General features: G+C 44.5%; 1 protein-coding gene across 1 annotated transcript in view; it reads left to right on the top strand.

Annotated features, from left to right (window-relative positions):
- HACD2 (3-hydroxyacyl-CoA dehydratase 2) overlaps window positions 1-9,676 on the top strand; it is a 117,005-nt gene extending 107,329 nt beyond the window's left edge. Inside the window, exons 5-7 of the mRNA XM_080800405.1 lie at window positions 41-162; window positions 2,185-2,363; window positions 8,293-9,676. Of these exons, the coding sequence (XP_080656531.1) occupies window positions 41-162; window positions 2,185-2,363; window positions 8,293-8,375 (384 nt within the window). The 3' untranslated portion in view covers window positions 8,376-9,676. The remainder of the gene's footprint in view (window positions 1-40; window positions 163-2,184; window positions 2,364-8,292) is intronic.
- Window positions 9,677-18,672: the final 8,996 nt, after the last annotated feature.

Genomic DNA, 18,672 nt, shown 5'->3' on the forward strand with positions numbered 1-18,672 from the left:
TTATGTGTTTGCTTTTGCTTTTGTTTTCCTTTTCCTTCAGGTGCAGAGTGAAGACAGTGTCCTCCTGTATGTTATTGCCTGGACAATGACAGAAATTATCCGTTACTCCTTTTATACTTTCAGTCTATTAAACCATCTGCCTTATCTCATCAAATGGGCCAGGTAAAGTACATGGGGTGAAGAATAACTTTTGAAATGACCCATCACTGTATTTGTCCTTTATTGCTAAATATTGCCCTCCAAGGTCCTAAAAATAAAGTTGTATGATGTCAAATACACACACACACACACACACACACACACACACACACACACATATGTATGTATTTTAATTGTATGAGACAAGAGTTGGGGTTGGTGATATGAGACTGGTCTGTGAATTTCATCAGGATAAGGGATGCTACTTAACTTTGATTAATAGAAACACTGTTTTAAGTTTGATATTCTTGTTATTTTTATTGGATCGATTATTTTCATTTAAATTATTCAATAGAGATTTGATGTAACATTCCTTTTTTGCTCATAGCAAATTTTATTGATGAGCTCCTGCCATTATGTTTTTTGGACCAAGTCCAATTCTCCTAATTTCAGTTTTGCCAACAAGCTATGACTCTTAATTTTTAATTAATAACCAATGTTACATGCACTTTTATCTTGTTAGCAATTTTATTTGGCTTTGATAATTTTTACCAGTAATATTTGTTATTAATTGGGGAAAAGGCTGACAGTTCATCTCTTTATCTGAGCTAATTCATGAAATAGTTGTGAGCAGTTTTCTGAGTTGGAGTGGACTATAGGGATAGTGACAAAGCAAAAGGATCAGAATTGTCCTTGGGCCCCAAATGTCTCATTTCCTAGAAGGAAAATGGTGGTTCCGAGACAACTTATGAGTTTGATGATTTAATTAGAGATATAAACCAATTGCTTCCAACATTTCAAGTGTGTAAACTCCTTTTTTTTTTTTTTTCCCCCAGTGCATAGTTTTATTAGGAAAAGGGAAGAATGGGAAGAGATGGCAGTTACTAACTCACCAACCTGGGCAGGCCTTGTGGGAGCTGTCTGCTCTGTTACAGGGAGAGTTTGCTGGCCAGTCCCTGGAATCTTAACAGTGGAGAATGATTCTTTTGTCCATGGTTGTCCACAGCCGATGGAGGACCCTTCCTCTTTAGCATAGTTGAAGTTGGCAGCAGGGAACATGGCAAACATGGCTTCCGCTTTTTGTCACTGATTTCTCGGCGCAACTTCTGTGCCTAGAAATTTGCTCACTGTCAGCCACAAACAGCCAGAGCCCCTTTAAAATTTGAGCTGATGGTTTCTTCAGCAGTACTTACACCCCAGAATGATAGTTAGTTCCATAGGATGAACTCTTCTCTGCATTCTTTTTAAAACATAGAGAACTCCTTTTTGAAGTGAAAAAAAAAAAAAAAAAAGGTTTGGATTCTCCTATGTGATAGTTATTGTAAGGGTTTTTATTATTGAAAAATTACATAATGACCAAAACCTATTGTGAATTTTTTAAGGTTTTTAAAATCGGCATGTATTTCCTTTTTCACGATGATAAGTATAGACATTTGACTAATGGTAGCTGTAGAAGCACACTCGCTGTGCTATCCTTCTCAGTCCACAGACCAGATGTGTGCTTTGTAGGGGGGGTTCACGGACACGTGCTCCAACACCTACCCCACCAACTCCCTGCAAACCCCACCCCCACTCCCACCCCTGCCACAGGGCAGGACCCTTCTGTAAACCATGACTCGGTGCCCCTCCTTTACCAATGATTGGCATCCTCTTTATTATCTTAGGGAGTTGTATTGGATGTTGTTTATTTAGTTGGACCAAATTTTGAGGCTGACCAAAGACATTTAATTTATTTTAGAACATTCAGAGACATACCTGCTATAGGCCCTTTTCAAAAACTGGCTTGTAAAACCTGAATTTAAACCATGGGTAAACAGGGGCATCTGGCTGGCTCAGTCGGTAGAGCATAGGTCATGAGTTCAAGCCCCATGTCGGACATGGAACCTATTTTAAAAAGAAACAAACAAACAAACAAACAGTGGTTAAACAGGAAACTGTAGAAACAGTAGCTTCCTGAAAGACCAGTACTGATCAGAGAGGTGTGAATTCATCTTTCTACTAATGCTGGCTTCGAGCCTCAGTCATGAATATTTTGTTTTGTTTTAGGTACACACTTTTCATTGTGCTGTACCCAATGGGAGTGTCAGGAGAACTGCTCACGATATATGCCGCTTTGCCCTTTGTCCGACAGGCTGGCCTGTACTCCATCAGTCTACCTAACAAATATAATTTTTCCTTTGACTATTATGCATTCCTAATTCTGATAATGATCTCCTACATTCCAAGTAAGTAAACAGTTATGCATATATTTATGTTTTTAAAATTGTCTCTACAGTAATTAAAGTCAAATGTCTTTGAATGTTTTTATACCATATCCAAGTGTATATAAATCTATATTAGGAACGCTTTGGTTTTTATTGAATGCTGTCAGAGGGAATTTTCTCTAGTAGTAATTGAATAAAGATGAACCCTTCTCAGTACAGATGCCAAAATGCAGCCCTTCTGCGTGTGTGGGTTTGAAACACTGAACACCAGGAAAGGTGAACTACCTATTGGAGGAATGTACTGAGTGCCAAACAAAAAAGACCTTGACTTTTTCTGTCTCTGGAGAACTACTTCTTAGGGTATTTGGAAAACATTGTAAAGAGATTTTTGCATTTTCATTATATCAAAATAGACACTTCATTTTTAAGGAATCAGCAGCTAATTAGAAAGAAATAATAAAAACAGGTGTTTTTTTTTTCTATATTTCTTATTTTCTTGTTTGGAAATAAGCACTAAAATCATCTGACCAGGACATAATGTTTTCTTCAGAACAGTTTCCAGTTATTTTAATAGTACTGCTAAAGATTTAAATATGGATGATCAAAAGTGCCTATCAGTGTACTTGGTACCAAGGAGAAATGGCCATGTCTGAGGCTTCTGTGAAGTGAGTCCTATTTGCTGAAGAAGAGCTGTTTAGTCCTTTTCTCGAATTCTGATATTCACTTAAAATCCTAGGATTGATTTTCATGTAAACAAAAGGATTTTGTTTTACCCAAGGACGTAGGAAGTTAGGATTTCTTCTCATTTAGCTATTTCTGTAGCCATTGCGACTGTGATTCTTATTTTAGTCTATAAGATGCTATATTCTTCCATAAACCTCAGGTTAAATTCAGACAGGAAGGTTGTATTTTTCTTCAGCCCACAGCATGAGCTGAATGAATCATTCTAACAATCATAAGCGACATGTTTATGTCCCTCTGTGGAAAATTGCATTTCATGCATTGTGAGAAAAAAACTACATCCAGATTTCATGTGAGCATTTATCTTGGAGAAGTTCTTGGACAGCAGTTCTGCTTAATGGTTCATTTTCCACTCTTTATTAATTATCAAGTTCTCCTCTTTGGTGTTGGAACCATGGTGGCCAAAGTCCTTTTCTCTTCAAATTGAAAAAGGTAGTTGATTTTCACAGAAAACATAAATAGGGAAGAGTCTAAAAATTTAATAAAGATTAGCTTCCAGTTGTTCCTTTTTTTAGTTTTGTTCCCTTAGAGTTTCACTTTCTAGTCTCTAGAGCAACAGTTCCTACTTGGAGTTTTGCCAAACCCAGAGTGACACATATTATCCCAGTGGGCACCACAGGATTTATTAAAAGTCACCATAAGGGGGTGCCTGGGTGGCTCAGTCGGTTAAGTGTCTTGATTTCACCTCAGGTCATGAGCCCGGGGTCCTGGGATCGAATCTCACGGTGGGCTTCACACTCAGCGGGAAGCCTGTTTCTCTCTCTCCCCCGACCCCCTCAAATAAAATCTTTCATAAAATAAAATAAAATCACATAAGATTTGAATGAATAAGAGATGCCAGATTGAATAACTGGAAAAGGAGCAGGGAGGGTGTGATGAAATCAAACAAGAGCAGGGTGCTGCCACGTTGACAGAAATCTGGGGCCCCTACCTCGGAGTTGCTCTAAGATCTTGGTGTGCCAAAGGAGGGTCTTCATTCCAGGAGCAGCTCTTCAGGACAGCCTCAGTCTCTCTGTACCTCCTAGGTTTTTTGTTCTCTGGTGGCTCGCCAGCACCCAGGCTGTTGCCTCTTCATTCCTGACCCCTTGATCTAGTTAAGGGGCCTGGTCAAGCCCAGCAGCCCCCCCTAGTGACAGGATTCCTGAAGGAAAATAAATCCCATTCTGTGGGATTTTCCTTCTGGGCATTCAGATGGAGAAAGGAAAGAAAACTCAGAGTAGGCTGGGCTCTCAACCAAAGTTGGCTTTCTTTACCTTGATTCCTTCCCGTTCTTTGGTTCCCAGACTCCTTTTGGTAAGAACTTGGCTTAAAGTCTATATTATTTCTTTCTTAAGATAGTTTAACTCCTCTAGTCCGAGAAAAAGGGTTGATTTCAAGTAAAGATGAACAGATTTTCTCCCAATCCCTGACCCCGCACCCAGGCTCAGGATGATGGCTGGGACCGTATCTTCTGCTACAAATCGTTTGTGTCTGCTGGCACTCATTTTGCCTTTGGCCTGAGCCAGTTGCCCTGTTTTTAGTTGCTTAGGTTGTTCATATTGAGACCAATTTGTACAGTTCATTACAGCCAGCAGCACATTTTCAGCTTTCCAAAACTTTGTAAGAAGAAAATGCAGAGTTAAGAGGGGTTGCTTTTGACATCCAGTTTTCTTTACCAAATTTGGTTTTCTTTTTACAACTTAAGTTTCTTTTAGTCTTCTTTAATGCGAAGATACATTCGTATAATACATATATTATACGAAGTAACACCCTTTCTTTACAGTCCTGACCAGTTGTTGCACTGTTGCACATATGGCCCAGACTGTGGCCCATGAGTCATGGCCCCGGGAGTTTTCTCATATCAGGGTGCTTGGGAATCCCTGCAAGGCTCTCCTTTCCCGCTTTGCTGCGGCTGCGGTGTGTACAGTACCTATAGGACTCGGTAGACGTCTAAGTCTTGTCTACATTTCCTGCCCCCCAAACTGGAAAAGGTTGGCTTTTACCACCCAATAGGAGTGGGGATTTAAAAAATAAATAAATAAAAGCTGAGAAATGAGAAACAGTGGTGGAGGGTGAGGACACTGGGAAGCTGGGCGCTGTCCAGGTTGTCAGTAACCATAACCACACCTCAGATTTTTAGAGAGACCAAGAAAAACTTGCCCGAGGCAGAGCATTTCCATTTGCTCTCAGCTCCAAGTTTTCCTCTCCCTAGAGGAACCCCTTTCCCCACCACAACACTTGCATGCACAGTGACCATCTCTATTCCATGTGTCCTGGACTAGGAAAGTGGAAGGTAGAATTCAGAATAGCCTGTTGTCAGGTTGAGATTGTCTTAGGGTTTTTCTTCATTATCGTCTATGGTTAAAAAGAATAGCATGCATCTGGGGGCGCCTGGGTGGCTCAGTGGGTTAAAGCCTCTGCCTTCGGCTCAGGTCATGATCCCAGGGCCCTGGGATCGAGCCCCACCTCGGGCTCTCTGCTTAGCAGGGAGCCTGCTTCCTCCTCTCTCTCTGCCTGCCTCTCTGACTGCTTGTGATCTCTGTCAAATAAATAAATAAAATCTTAAAAAAAAAACAACAAAACAATAGCATGCATCTGGAATTGTTTCAGCCATTACAGTTGTGTCCAGTCTAAATATGTGGATGATTTGGGGCACCTGGGTGGCTCAGTCATTAAACGACTGCCTTCGGCTCAGGTCATGATCCCAGGATTCTGGGATCAAGCCCTGCGTTGGGACTTCCTGCTCTGTAGGAAGCCTACTTCTCCCTCTCCCACTCCCCCTGCTTGTGTTTCCTCCCTCCCAGTCTCTGTCTGTCAAATAAATAAATAAAATCTTTTTTTTTTTTTTTAAGTGGGTAATTCAGATGGAGACAGTGTCACCCAAGTTCTGGTCACCAAGAAGTCATTAGTAGAACTGTAGAGAGAGAACCTCTGGCCCAACTGCCCCCGTTTTCCTGGCCTCCCCCACACACATTCCTTTGCTTGGGCACTGAGAAACCTCTGAAATTGTAAAGAATTGAAAGGGCCAGGACGCCTGGGTGGCTCAGTGGGTTAAGCCTCTGCCTTCAGCTCAGGTCATGATCTCAGGGTCCTAGAATCGAGCTCTGCATCGGGCTCTCTGCTCAGCAGGGAGCCTGCTTCCCGTCCCCTCTCTCTCTGCCTGCCTCTCTGCCTCATTGTGATCTCTCTCTGTCAAATAAATAAAAATAAAATCTTAAAAAAAAAAAGAATTGAAAGGGCCATATCTGCCCTCCTTTTCTGACCTTTGACTAGCCAGCAGGCCCATGCCTATGGGGATGAGGATACTCCACCATCTTGCTTTAACTGCCAAAAGGTCTGGTGAATGTTTCTAGGTCATCCTTCCTCAGACCCTCTGAACTAGCAGGCAAGCTTTAGCCACCCCTGCAACCGGTGGAAAAGTCCTTAGTGTATTTTGCCATAAATTTTCCCTTTAGTAAAGTATATCTATAGAAATATGACTGGCCCCATATTTTTAAATGATTGCAATTAGCATTCCTTATGGTTTAATTATATCTTTACTTCCAGTTTTTAGATTATAGAGCTTGTCAAATTTTCTGGCTTTCGTACCAGAATAGTTCTCTCCCCTGTTGAATTATATGCACAAGCTGGGTCTTTTCTCTGAATAACTTCCTGCCTACAGATAGCGAGTGGAGTGGATGGCAGCCCTGTTCAGTGTCGGAGCCTCCCCTGCAGTTTATCAGATCTGTGTGTGCACGCCTACTGATGTCTTGGAGGACTTGGGGAGGATCATTGGAAATTTGGCCAACTTGGAACCCATTGAAAAAGGAAGAAACTGTTGGGGCGCCTGGGGGGCCTAGTCAGTTAGGCATCCGACTCCTGATTTCGGCTCAGGTCTTGATCCTCAGGGTCGTGGGTTTGGGTTTTAAAAAAAATAAAAGGAAGAAATTGTCAGGAGAATGGTAGAAATTACCTCCCCAGAAATACAGGTTACTTTCTACAAAATGGAGATTGGAGCTGTGGAGAAGAGAAGGCAGGATAGTACACATTTAAGACCATCTCACTGGAGTTTTTTCCATGGGTATTGAACCGCCAGTTCACAGTAACCTTGTGAAGGCCAGGTAGCTTCAGCTGGCATTTCCCAGCAGGAATCCTGTAGGCATTTGGGGTAGGACAGTTCTTAGTTGTGGGAGACTGTCAACCTCCACATATTTTGGCATTCCTGCTTACTGTGCTAAATGCCAGTAACCTCCCTCCTCCAAATCTCCCCTCCCCCCAGCTTCCAAATCCTCCTAGGGAGGTGGTACCACCCCGTTTCTTTGGGAACCAGTACTTTTTAAAGTAACCTATGAAATGACCAAGAACAGGGGCATCCGGGTGGCTCAGTCAGTTAAGCGTCTGACCCTTGGTTGTCGGCTCAGGTCCTGAGCTCGGGGTCGAGAAATGGAGTGGCACTTAGGCCCCATGCTGAGAGTAGAGCCTGCTTCAGTTCCTTTCTCCCTCTCCGTTCCCCTTCTCCCCACTTGCTTGTGCCCACACTTGCTCTTTCTCTAAGATAAATAAAATCTTTAAGGGTGGAAAAAAAAGAAATGACCAAGAACAGGATCTCCAGTGCCTAAGATATTAGCTTACTTTTCATAAGGACTTTCTCCATCCAAACTTGGCTTCTTCATGTTCAGTTAAAATGTCATGGCCCTCTAACCCCTCCTCAGTCTTCCCATTCAAAGGACAACCTTTCTCGGGAAGTGCTTTCGGGAGAATCCCCTCAGGTGACAGAAGGAACTGGGGTTCTTAGGAGTGTCAAGAACCCAGAGCCTGGTCCTGATTGTCAGGAATTTGCTGGGAAACCCCAGGCAAGTCACCTGCCCTCTCTGGGGCTTGAATTCCTCTTCTGTAAATAGGAATAGTAAGTCTGTCACTAGAATTCAACTACTGGTAAAATCAGAATAAATGTGAAGATACTGTGAGAGAGGGTGGAGTGTTACTTGACGACTCTGTGGCATCTCAGTGGATAATGAGAGTGATGGTACTGTGTGTCAGTCCAGTCAAGACCACCCTTCCCCTTCAGCTAAAGCAGGGAAAGTTAAGTCCCTGTGCATTTTTCCTCCCCTTACCCAAGCCCACCGAATTCCCTTCTTTGGTTGCTGGATGAGAAAGTAGAGTCAAAGAGGACCCCAAGTCCATGTGCTTTAAACAGAGCACACAGTTTTAAGTGACCTGTCTCCTTAACCAGTTCTTTCTTTTCTTTCAGTTTTTCCCCAGTTATACTTCCACATGATACACCAGAGAAGAAAGGTCCTTTCTCATACTGAAGAACACAAGAAATTTGACTAGCTCCTGCTTCCTGCGCACCCCCAAAAAACAAACTTTTCAATGACAAAAAATGCTGCAGACTTTTTGAGTTCCCAATACGTTTCATAGAAAATAAGTAAGAACTATTTTTAAAAATATTAAAAAAATAAAAACCAAAATCCAGTGTCACACAGGCCTGGGATTTTATTTAAAACAACAGCGACAGCAACAACAACCACAACAACTCTTACGTAAAACATCCTGACCGGTCCATTCCAGCATGCTCTTTGAACCAGACATTCCCAGTATATCTGAAGGCGCTGGAAGGGGATCTGGCCGTTTTAGAGCTGCCTGTTTCCTCCATATATGTGATTAGTAAAGATCTGTAACACTAACTACCTGAGAGTTACAGTCGGAGTAAGGAAGTTATACCCGCCAAATGCCCACCTCACAGTAGAGTTCCGTTCCGGTCTGCAGTGTGTTTCTCATTCCCTTTCCAAAGTGCTTGACTGCATGCTGGAAACCGTATTTTTGAAGCGGCAAACTTTGTTCTCTGGAATGTTATGAAGTTCTGGCTGGGACCTATCCCCTCCTGCCTAGTGAATGAATTATACCATGTATATGTCTGTGAAGCTTTGGGGTAGTACCTGTAACCAGAAAACAACTAGAACACTTTGTTTGTTTTCAGTTGAGTCATTACTGCCTGCCACTGAGGAACGTGCTTGAATTTAATAAGTATGCATACTTCGTAGAGAACCTATCTTATCTAGGGCTCAGTCTCGATCATATTTTAACCCAGTGACAGTTCTCAGAAAGGGAAGGCTCACTCGCTGGTAAATGACAAGTACCTTTTACCGTGTCCTTCTCAGAATGCCTGTGAGTAATGTATTTACCTATAGGCTCTTCTCACTTAGGGACCCGAAGCCAGGCAAGTCACATAAGGGGTAGAGAGTCTGTAATCGAAAGCACATGGAAGGTGTTACTTTAGAAATACAGACCTGAAGAACACTTAGGAATAGATTTCTACACCCTTATTACTTTATTTTTAGATTTCATTCAACTCTTCTGTTAGGATACTTTGCCTAATTACAGTCCTGTGTAATTCCCACCAAGCTGTAAGTCCAGAGCGAAGAAGTGTTCCAGTCGGGCAGACATGAGCTAAAAGCAGTATCATCTCCATGTGTTGGAGCTAAGAAATACTTGGGTCATGTGGACCTTGTCTAATTACTGTCATGTTTTCATACCATTTAATTGCTCAACTGTGCATTTAAGACTCTTCAAGAGAGAGCTGATGAAAATGTAAAGCCCAAGTTCAGATGTGCATTAAATTTTAAAACACAGAATGTTCTTTGTGGATTCTTTTCTCCCTTTTTTATAAGCCGTTGATCTTTAAATTTTTAAAAACCTAGCTTACTAGCTTACTGAGTATGTTATTTAAAATATAATTGCTAATATCTGAAGAGTGTCATAATGGAAAACTAATTTTTAAATGTTATTTTGATAGAAGCCTGATAATTAAAAGGAAGATGAGAAGAAAGTATGGAGCCTAAAATTTAATGCAGGCAGATGTGTAATAAAATTATTTTTGAATTGAACATTAAAATTCTGCTTCTTTAAGTCAGCACTCTTAACTTGGGCATGGGGAGATTAGGATCTGTTCTTGTATTTCATAAACTAAATATAGAGGAAAGATTATTTTTCATGTTTTTTTCTTTCTCTCTTTCCAGAATGTATTTCTACTGTAAAATAGAAACAATTTGAGTTATATTAGTCTTATTGCTTAGTTTGGGTAAGATTTTTCTCAGTCATTTCTGGAATAGTTATAGAAGATGGGATGACAAATGTAGGTTTTCCAGGATCGCTGGATTGGGGGTTGTATTTGGGCCTCTGTGTTATAAATTGTCACTATTTATGAAGAACAGTGTCACAGACAGGGGTGTTGCATCAAATTGAACTTTGGCAGTGAGAACACAGCAAGCAACTCCCTCCTCATGAAGGGTCTCCACCCCACTGTGTATTTTTATCTGGCGACATTTAAAATGCTCATGGCAGATAAGTAAGGCATGCACATGGCCGTGTCCTTCATCCACCCCTCTCGGTAACTGGCTGCTTTATCCCTGCCGTGAATTAATTTCTCCTTTGACATAGTGGTGTTCTTTTACGAACCGAGAACATCTAACCCTACCAACTGTCAGATCTTATAAAGTGTGAATGAGGAAGGCGGTGTCTGGTGGGTGTTTTGTCAGACTTGCTGTTTTCATTTCAAGACACGGTCAAAGGCATCCTTGGCCCCGCCGCCCACCTTGGTGGGTGTTTCAGATCCCCCCACTTCGGGGACTGCCTTCCGGCAGAAAATTCTTTGAGGTACACAGTCGTGCTTTATAGACACAAGCCGCCAATCTGCATCTCGCTGCATTCTGTTTGCTCAGGTTGGGATCACTCATTTAACACATACTCACCATTATCAGAGTCACCGTGGAGAGTTAGTCATGGAGTAAAGCACTGTCCTTCCAGATAAAGTCCGTTCCTTTGGAGCGAACTTCCCACAGGAAGGGTTTAGAAGATGCAGAGATAAAGAGGCCTATGAAGATGCTGCCCTTGTTTCTACTGGTTTGTTTGGATTATTCATTTATAACAAATGATTGGCACTGATGTGGTACAACCTGCAAATTATTTTCAGTTCTGAGTTTCTAGATAAAACATTATAAAACATCAAAACCAGTACATACTGCTCCTTTGAAATTTGGGTAAGAAATTATACGACCATATATATAGTCCATTTTTGTATTTTTTCTATGTTGTGAAAACCAAAATTGTAATTTTATAAGTCTTTGATTCACTAAAATTATATAATTTAAATGTATTTTTTGTATATTTAGAAATAAGGAGTTCAAAGACTATGCCTAACTTTCTATGCATGCATTTGGAAGCTGTTTTTACCTGATAATGTTAACGTAGTAATAAGTTGTATTCATAAAATACTGATCTGTGTTGCATTTCAAAATAAACTGTGTGCTATGCCTGGATTTGAAATACTAACCAGTAAGCAAGTCTAGTGATTTTTCACATTAAGTTGGCCTGAATGTGGTATTGGAATATGGGAGAGTTTCAGTTTTGTCGTGGATTCCAGTTCTTTCTTTGATAGGTTAAAATTTATCTCTGCTATTTATAGTGTACTTACACAGGAGAAATAGACAGAATATATTAAGAGGTTTCCAAAAAGTCATTCTTCCTGCCAGTCAGTCTTCAAGCTTACTAAGCCCCTCTCAGCCTGGCCACAGAGGGGACAAGTGGGATTACTCATGGAAGGGACGAGAAAATCAGTAAACGATTGAGGTCCTTCTTAACAATGTTTTGGGTTGTTGTTTTGTTTTTTTACAATTTCTTTTAATCTAACTTTTCTAATGTAAATTAAGAGGGAAAATACTGTTGCTTGGCAATGTTCATCTCATATTGAAACAAGATGTAGTCAAATACCTCCTGAAAATACCTCCAAATACAGAGCAATCCTAGGAACTGCTTTACTCACTCTCAAGTTCACAGTAGGCAGTGGTGGGAGGGAGACGGACAGGATACACCCCGCCCAGCCACTTCCGTTCTACGAGTTCTAGACCCCAGATCTCTTCACCTCAAAATGAAAGCACTGATGGGTCCGTGGTGTGGGCATTGTCTAGCAGGTGATCCCTGAGTGATCTTTCTCATGTGTGGCCAGCAGTTAACACGCTTACTGCCAGGTTGGCTGAGGCTTTCTCAGAGCTAACCATCTCCATTGTCCAAGGCTGTGGTCCTCTTTCCAAAGGGAGCTTTCTACCTGCTGTCTGATCGTGGCTTACACATTACCAGCACAGTAATTGTAGAAGCACTCCTCTCGTACAGTGTGGTCTGTTTCAGAGCTAGGCAGTTCATTTATGAAAAGAATCATTTCAACTAAAGCTGAGGAACAGATGGTAGAGTTAATAGTAGAGGCTCCCCAGAAAATACAACCTCTACAATCTCAGGGTGGTAGTGGGAAACCAGTGCTTTCTAATTTGTCATTGTCATATTTTGTGGCAATTATGTGTACTATGTAAATATGCTCTAGCCTGAGGAATTACCATTGGTATAATTAAGAGACCTACTGTTACACATAGTGTTCCAAAAATACCACTGTGTTGTTCTGTTCCCTTTAACAAGAATGAAGACTAGCTTTGCAATTCTTCATATTATTAAAAAAAAAAAATCCCAGTCTTACAAATGGACTGGCTTATTGTCATACAGTTTAGTGGTGAAGAAACTGTTCTAAGCAACTCCTGCCAAAAATAGCCATACCTATTAACATTCCCCTGCCTGCAACTGAGAACCGGAGTTACAAGAGAGCTGCACGGGTCTTTGACCAACACTTCCTTTTAAATCTGAGCGACTATTTAGTCTTTTTTGTTTTCAGATTTAGAAAGCTACTCCTTAGTATTACTGGCGCAGGTCTCAAGGCAGTTCACCCTAAGAAGTCCCATTCGATCAGTAAAAATAAAATGAGAAAGGCTGTGTATCTAAGCACCTAGTATCCATTTCATAAATCTCTTTATGTATGAAAGTTGTGTTTTCTGTTCACTAGTTCCAGAGCGTAGATTTACTAGCACAGCCGCACTTTCACATCTATCTTTGACCTTCGTGGATGCAGTCCAGATGGCACTTCCAGATACGCCCTTGGCGGAAGGCCTCCGTTTCTGCGTTGTTGTAGTGTCGCGCCCCCGCTAGGGGGCAGCACCTCACAAGCGATCGGGTTGGAAGCCGGGCATTTGGAATGGGCTTCAGCCCCAGGACCCCGAAGTGGTTGAAAGGCTCAAGAGTGGAAATTAGTCCCAGGTCGCTATTGTCCATGTAAAGCAAAGGCAGTCAGACCTTAAGGCATATTCTGGAGGGGTCCAGGAAATAACACTGTTTTTTAGAGCAAGGAAGGCTTGGATGTGTGTTTTGAAGCTCCGTCTATTTACTCTCCTCCCACTGCAGAACCCTCCCCAGCATGGACCCTGGAGGGCTTTCTGGAGCTGGTCAGAAAGCAGGTGTTAGTGCTCCTGTTTAATGGAGAGACTGCCTGTTAATCTTTGAAACGTTCGGGGAGGTCCGTTCCCACTCTTCTTCTGTCTCTGGATATTTTTGGAGGGTGGCCTGGGCCATGAGAAAATGTCAGGCCACCTTATAAGGCTGTGTCTGGCCCCGAGAATGCGTGTCTGCACCATGTCTGCACAGAGTACACTCTGTGGGTGTGAGTTAACTTGACTCTTGGACTGTGGGTTTTCTCACAGATGTAAAATGCTTCTACTCATGCCATGGATTATTTTCACTCTTTAATGGGCTTAAAGTCTTCCTCAAGAGAGAGCTATTTAAATGACACCAAGTTTGGACATACCGGCTAGATAACCCAGGGTACATGTAATCCTCAACAACCACACAGGTTGATTGTGCTGGGTCCATATAGAGAGTCTGCCGCAGGTGTTTTCTTTCTTTTATTTATTTATTTATTTATTTATTTGACAGACAGATCACAAGTAGGCAGAGAGGCAGGCAGAGAGAGAGGGGAGGAAGCAGGCTCCCTGCTGAGCAGAGAGCCCGATGCGGGGCTCGATCCCAGGACGCTGGGATCATGACCTGAGCCGAAGGCAGCAGCTTTAACCCACTGAGCCACCCAGGTGCCCTGCCGCAGGTGTTTTCTTGAGCTGGCGTCATGTCACAGTGAAATGCAGAGAATATTAGTTCTGAGTAATGATGGGAGGAGGACTGTGGAGGGAGGTGGATTCTGTGGTTGAAAAAGTTAAAAGAAAATTCAAGTTTCTCCTATGAAACTTTTTAGATCTCTTTGCATGTGAATGCAATTTGTGAATCTCCAAGAGAGGGGAGTGTTAATACAGGATTTTCCAAAGCTATTTTCAACATTTGTCCTTGAAACATCTTCAAAGCTAAGGCTCCTTGAACACCTTGCAAAATACTAATCTGAGGGCGCCCTGGTGGCTCAGTCAGTTAAGCATCTGCCTTCAGCTCAGGAGCAGGGCTCCATGCTCAGCAGGGTGTTTGCTTCTCCCTCTCCCACTCCCCTTGCTCATGCTCATCTCTCTATCTCAAATAAATAATGTCTTTTTAAAAAAATAATAATCTCGGGGCGCCTGGGTGGCTCAGTGGGTTAAAGCCTCTGCCTTCGGCTCGGGCCCTGATTCCAGGGTCCTGGGATTGAGCCCTGCATCAGGCTCTCTGCTCAGCAGAGAGACTCCTTCCTCCTCTTTCTCTGTCTGCTTGTGATCTGTCTGTCAAATAAATAAATAAAAATCTTTTTAAAAAAATAATAAAAAATACTAATCTCTTGGAGGCAGCTTTCCCCATGGGGGAATATTAACCCATGGGGGAATATTAACCCATGGGGGGCAATAAGAGATGCAGGCTTAGCCAGGGATCTGGGGAGATTTTCCTTGTTTTTGTTGTTAATAATCCACCATCATCAAGTAGATAAATGAATTGATTAAGAACCCAGATGTCAGCAGCCCTGGACGGAGTCTGCCATTTGCTGCTTTCTGGTGTCTGCCGGTGGCTGTGAATTCATGTGTGGGAGAAGACCTGGCTGGGACCGCCAGACCTGAGAAGACCAGGGCCTCAGGGGCTGAACCCCCGAGCTGGGAGCAGTCCAACTGCCTCTCCTTCTGCACCTACGCCCCAGTTTCTGAACACAGACTCAAGTGCCTGCTGTCAGAGCCTCTCACTCAAGCTCGTGTCCTCCTTGAGACTCCCAGTGTCAAGAGCCCGTCTTCCACGCTTCACCCACATTCTCGAGTGCTGCCAGGGGGCGGCTGCACTGTCCTAGAGTGCCCTGTTACCTGACAAGGCCTTAGAGCTCCTTTTGTTCTGTGTTGTATCCTCCCCTGTTAGCTCCCCACGTAAACCCTCATGAGCCAGAGAAGTCAAGCCTTGCACTGCACAGAGGAAGCCAGGCTGTACGGGAAGACAGGCCTGGGACTAGCCCTCAGTGCCCCCCTCCCCCCACACACATACACAGACACACACACACGTAGGCACACTGGGGCACTTCCAGGGCTGTGCCCTGCTCTTTTCTGCCCACACCCCTCCCATGGCTTGGCTGAAGCTTCTAGCTCTCTTACTCAGCCCCGGGTCTCTCTCCCTGCTCCCTGAGCACCCCCACCATGACTCCTCTACCTTCCCCAGCAGCCCCTCATGCCAGACTCCATCATTCTCACCATCATCACGAGCCTCCGTGCCCTCCTGCCCTCCCACTGCACCCTCGTGGCAAAACCCCAAGCTGAGATCAGCCCAGCTGCTACTCTTCCCTGTGCCTCTCCTGCCTGAGACTGCCTGCCTGGCACACTGACCAAGATTCCCTTTAAACTCCATCCTCCTTAAAACTCTGACTCACTCTTAGCCCAGGAAAGCACCCCCAATGTCACAGAGAAAACAGCCATCAGACAGCAACTCCTGCAACTTTCTTTACCAAATGTATAAACTTGCCTAGATAAAAAGACTTTTCTCTTACTATTAGAATGCAAGGGATGACCCTCTAACCAAAGGTAACCCCTCGCTTGTGCTCTGGGTGTTTCCAGCTTCCTCCCCGCCCCACTCAGGGACATGACTCTAGCCCTCTCTGTGTTACATCTTTGCCAGCAATTCCCATCAACTGCCTCCCCATCTTGACCCCCATGCACTCCACTGCTACCCCCCTCTCTCCTCCTGTTCTTGGAAGGGTTGGCTGCAAACATTTCTCTATTTCTCACCTCCCACTTTCTTCCTTTCTCACTATTGCCTGGTGCTTCCTACCATGCCAGTGGAGCAGCTCTGTTCATGGTCACTCGTGACCTTGTTATGAAACCCAATGCGCACTTTCTAGTCCTTGTCTTTTGGTTGAAATTGGGGTGCCATCATGCTGGTGTTAGAAATGATGGTATGGTTTTGGAGAAGACTGGGGGGTCCAGGAGTACCAAACCCTGGGCCTGAGCTCATTTCTCCCCCATGCATCCCTAATGAAGGTGTAGGCAAAAGAAACAGTGACAAAACAGCCAACCAAAAATGTAATGGTTAACTGTGGCATGAGCCCCAGGAGAGCATTCTGGGAAGCTGGGCAAACCTCACAGAATACTCCTCCTTCCTAAACCAGCAAGAGTTGGTAAGGAGCTGGGACTGAAGGAATTTATGAGGCCTGCTCAACTCACCTCTCAGCCTACTCATCTCATTTTTCTCCACCCCAGACTTCGATCTCCTCACTGGGACAGCCAGAGAAGTTGACCTAACCCCCCACCAGCTCCAGGAAAGAAACACTCCAAGTTGAGAGCACTTGCCACTATGCCCGGCAGCAGGCTGGCTCAGGCTGGTGGAGGTCGAGGCTGGGAAGTACAGCTTACCACTTGCAGCTTGAGGAGCCAGAGGAAGGACCCACACCCCTGCCCACCAGTCCCCTGAGCCCACTAACGCATCCACTCTCAGTAGCCAGTGTAGCTTCCCCAGCGTTTGTTGGGGAGGAGCCAAAACATGCAGGGACAGGGGTGGTAGGGAGAAGGCGTACGGACCTAGGAACCACTTCCAGGAAGCCACCATCATTCTTGAGACCATCTCTGCTCTGGACAGCCTCCTTTTCTGGTTTTCTTCCACACCTGTGAACAGCCTTGCTCTGTCCCCTCTGCTACCCCCAGCTCAGAGGTTCTCAAACTTGAGTGCATGAACAACCGCTCGGGGGCCTTGACGAGATCAGATTCCTGACCTATCAGCTCTGAATCACTGGAGACAGTGGGTGATGGTCCTCTATCACACAAGTCCCAAGGGTGACGCAGCACTTCATTTGCAGAAGATTGCCTGAAGGGGCTCCTGATCTGGAGGGTTCTACCCTAACTCCTCACTTCAGCCCAAGGCCCCCGGAGCAGATCTGGCCTGGAGCAGATCTGTCTGGCCCACGTTGGTTTTTTTTGTTTTTGTTTTTGTTTGTTTTTGTTTTTTAATTGAATCAGTTGTCAACATCTTAAAATGGATAGGTGGCATGTGAGCCATGTACATAAAATCAGAAAATAAGGCACCAGGAGTCCACATTCCCGTGCATTGGGCATCACCAAGAAACAGGACTGCCCCACTGGATGGAGCTCAGGCCCCAGTGCCCCCTGCCAGAGACCAGTGCACCATCCCTGCCCAGCCATGCCCCACCAGCATGTGAAGCAGGAGCTAGAGAGGAGATGCCCAGCCGCCATGGTTTCTAGCTCCCTCTGATGTGAGCCTGCACCCATTTCAGGGCCCTCCTGGGCATCTTTACTCCGATAGCCCACAGGCACCCTGAGCTCAACCTAGCCAAACAGAACTTATCAGCCTCTGCTCCCCCTGCCACCAACCTTCTCCTCCTCCACCTCCTAGTGGGCCCCACCTCCGTGAATGGCACCCCAAGCACCTGTGGCTTAAGCCAAGAACCCGGGAGTCGTCTTTCCTTTTCTGCCCCCTCACTGGCCTTCAGTTAATCGGCAATCAGTTGCCAAGTCCTGCTGATTCTGTCTCCTGAGGACCGGCGGAATCTATCAACTTCCCTCCTCCACAGCCTCGTGTCTTGTTCAAGCCACACCCCCTCCTCTGGACGGAGGCCTCCTGTGCGGCTCTCTACTTCCACTCTTATCCTCCCCCAAGCCATTCTCCAAGCAGCAGCCGGAAGAGCCTCTTTAGAACGCAAATATTACCATGGTATTCCCTGTTGAGTCCTTCAGGAACCGTCTGTCACTCCTGGTGTGAAGCCCGGACCCCTGAGCATGACCCAGAGACCTTCTAGGACTCGGGTCTGCTGATGTGTCCAGCTTCTTCATGCCCCACATTCCCAGAGAGGCAACCAGGCCCTCAGGGCCCTTGGTTCTCAACCTTGTGGCCTTTGTGCACCGAGTTCCCTGTGCCTGGCAGACCTGTTCCCTCTCTAGCTGACTGGTTCCTGTCGGTCATCCAGGAAGCACCGGCCTCCAAGGTCCTGGCTCTGGGGCTCCTCCTGGCTGCTCCCACAGTGCCAGGGGCCAGAAGAAAAATTCTAAATTAGAATTTCAGGGGCGTCTGAGTGGTTCAGTCAGTTGAGGCTCCAGCTCTTGATTGCAGCTCAGGTCCTGATCTCAGGGTACTGGAATCAAGCCCCAAGTCTGGCTCTGCACTCAGCAGGGTCTGCTTGGGACTCTCTCTCTCTCTCTCTCTCCCCCTCTGCTCCTCCCCCAACTTATGCCTGCGCTTCGTCCCTCTAAATAAATAAATCTTTAAAAAATAAAAATAAAATAATAAATTAGAATTCCAGATAACAGTGAAACTCTTATTAAGTTTAAGTATGTCTCAGGCGACATTTTTATTTGCCAAATCACTGTCA

Source organism: Martes martes (genome assembly GCF_963455335.1).
Source record: "Martes martes genome assembly, chromosome: 1".
Classification (NCBI taxonomy): domain Eukaryota; kingdom Metazoa; phylum Chordata; class Mammalia; order Carnivora; family Mustelidae; genus Martes; species Martes martes.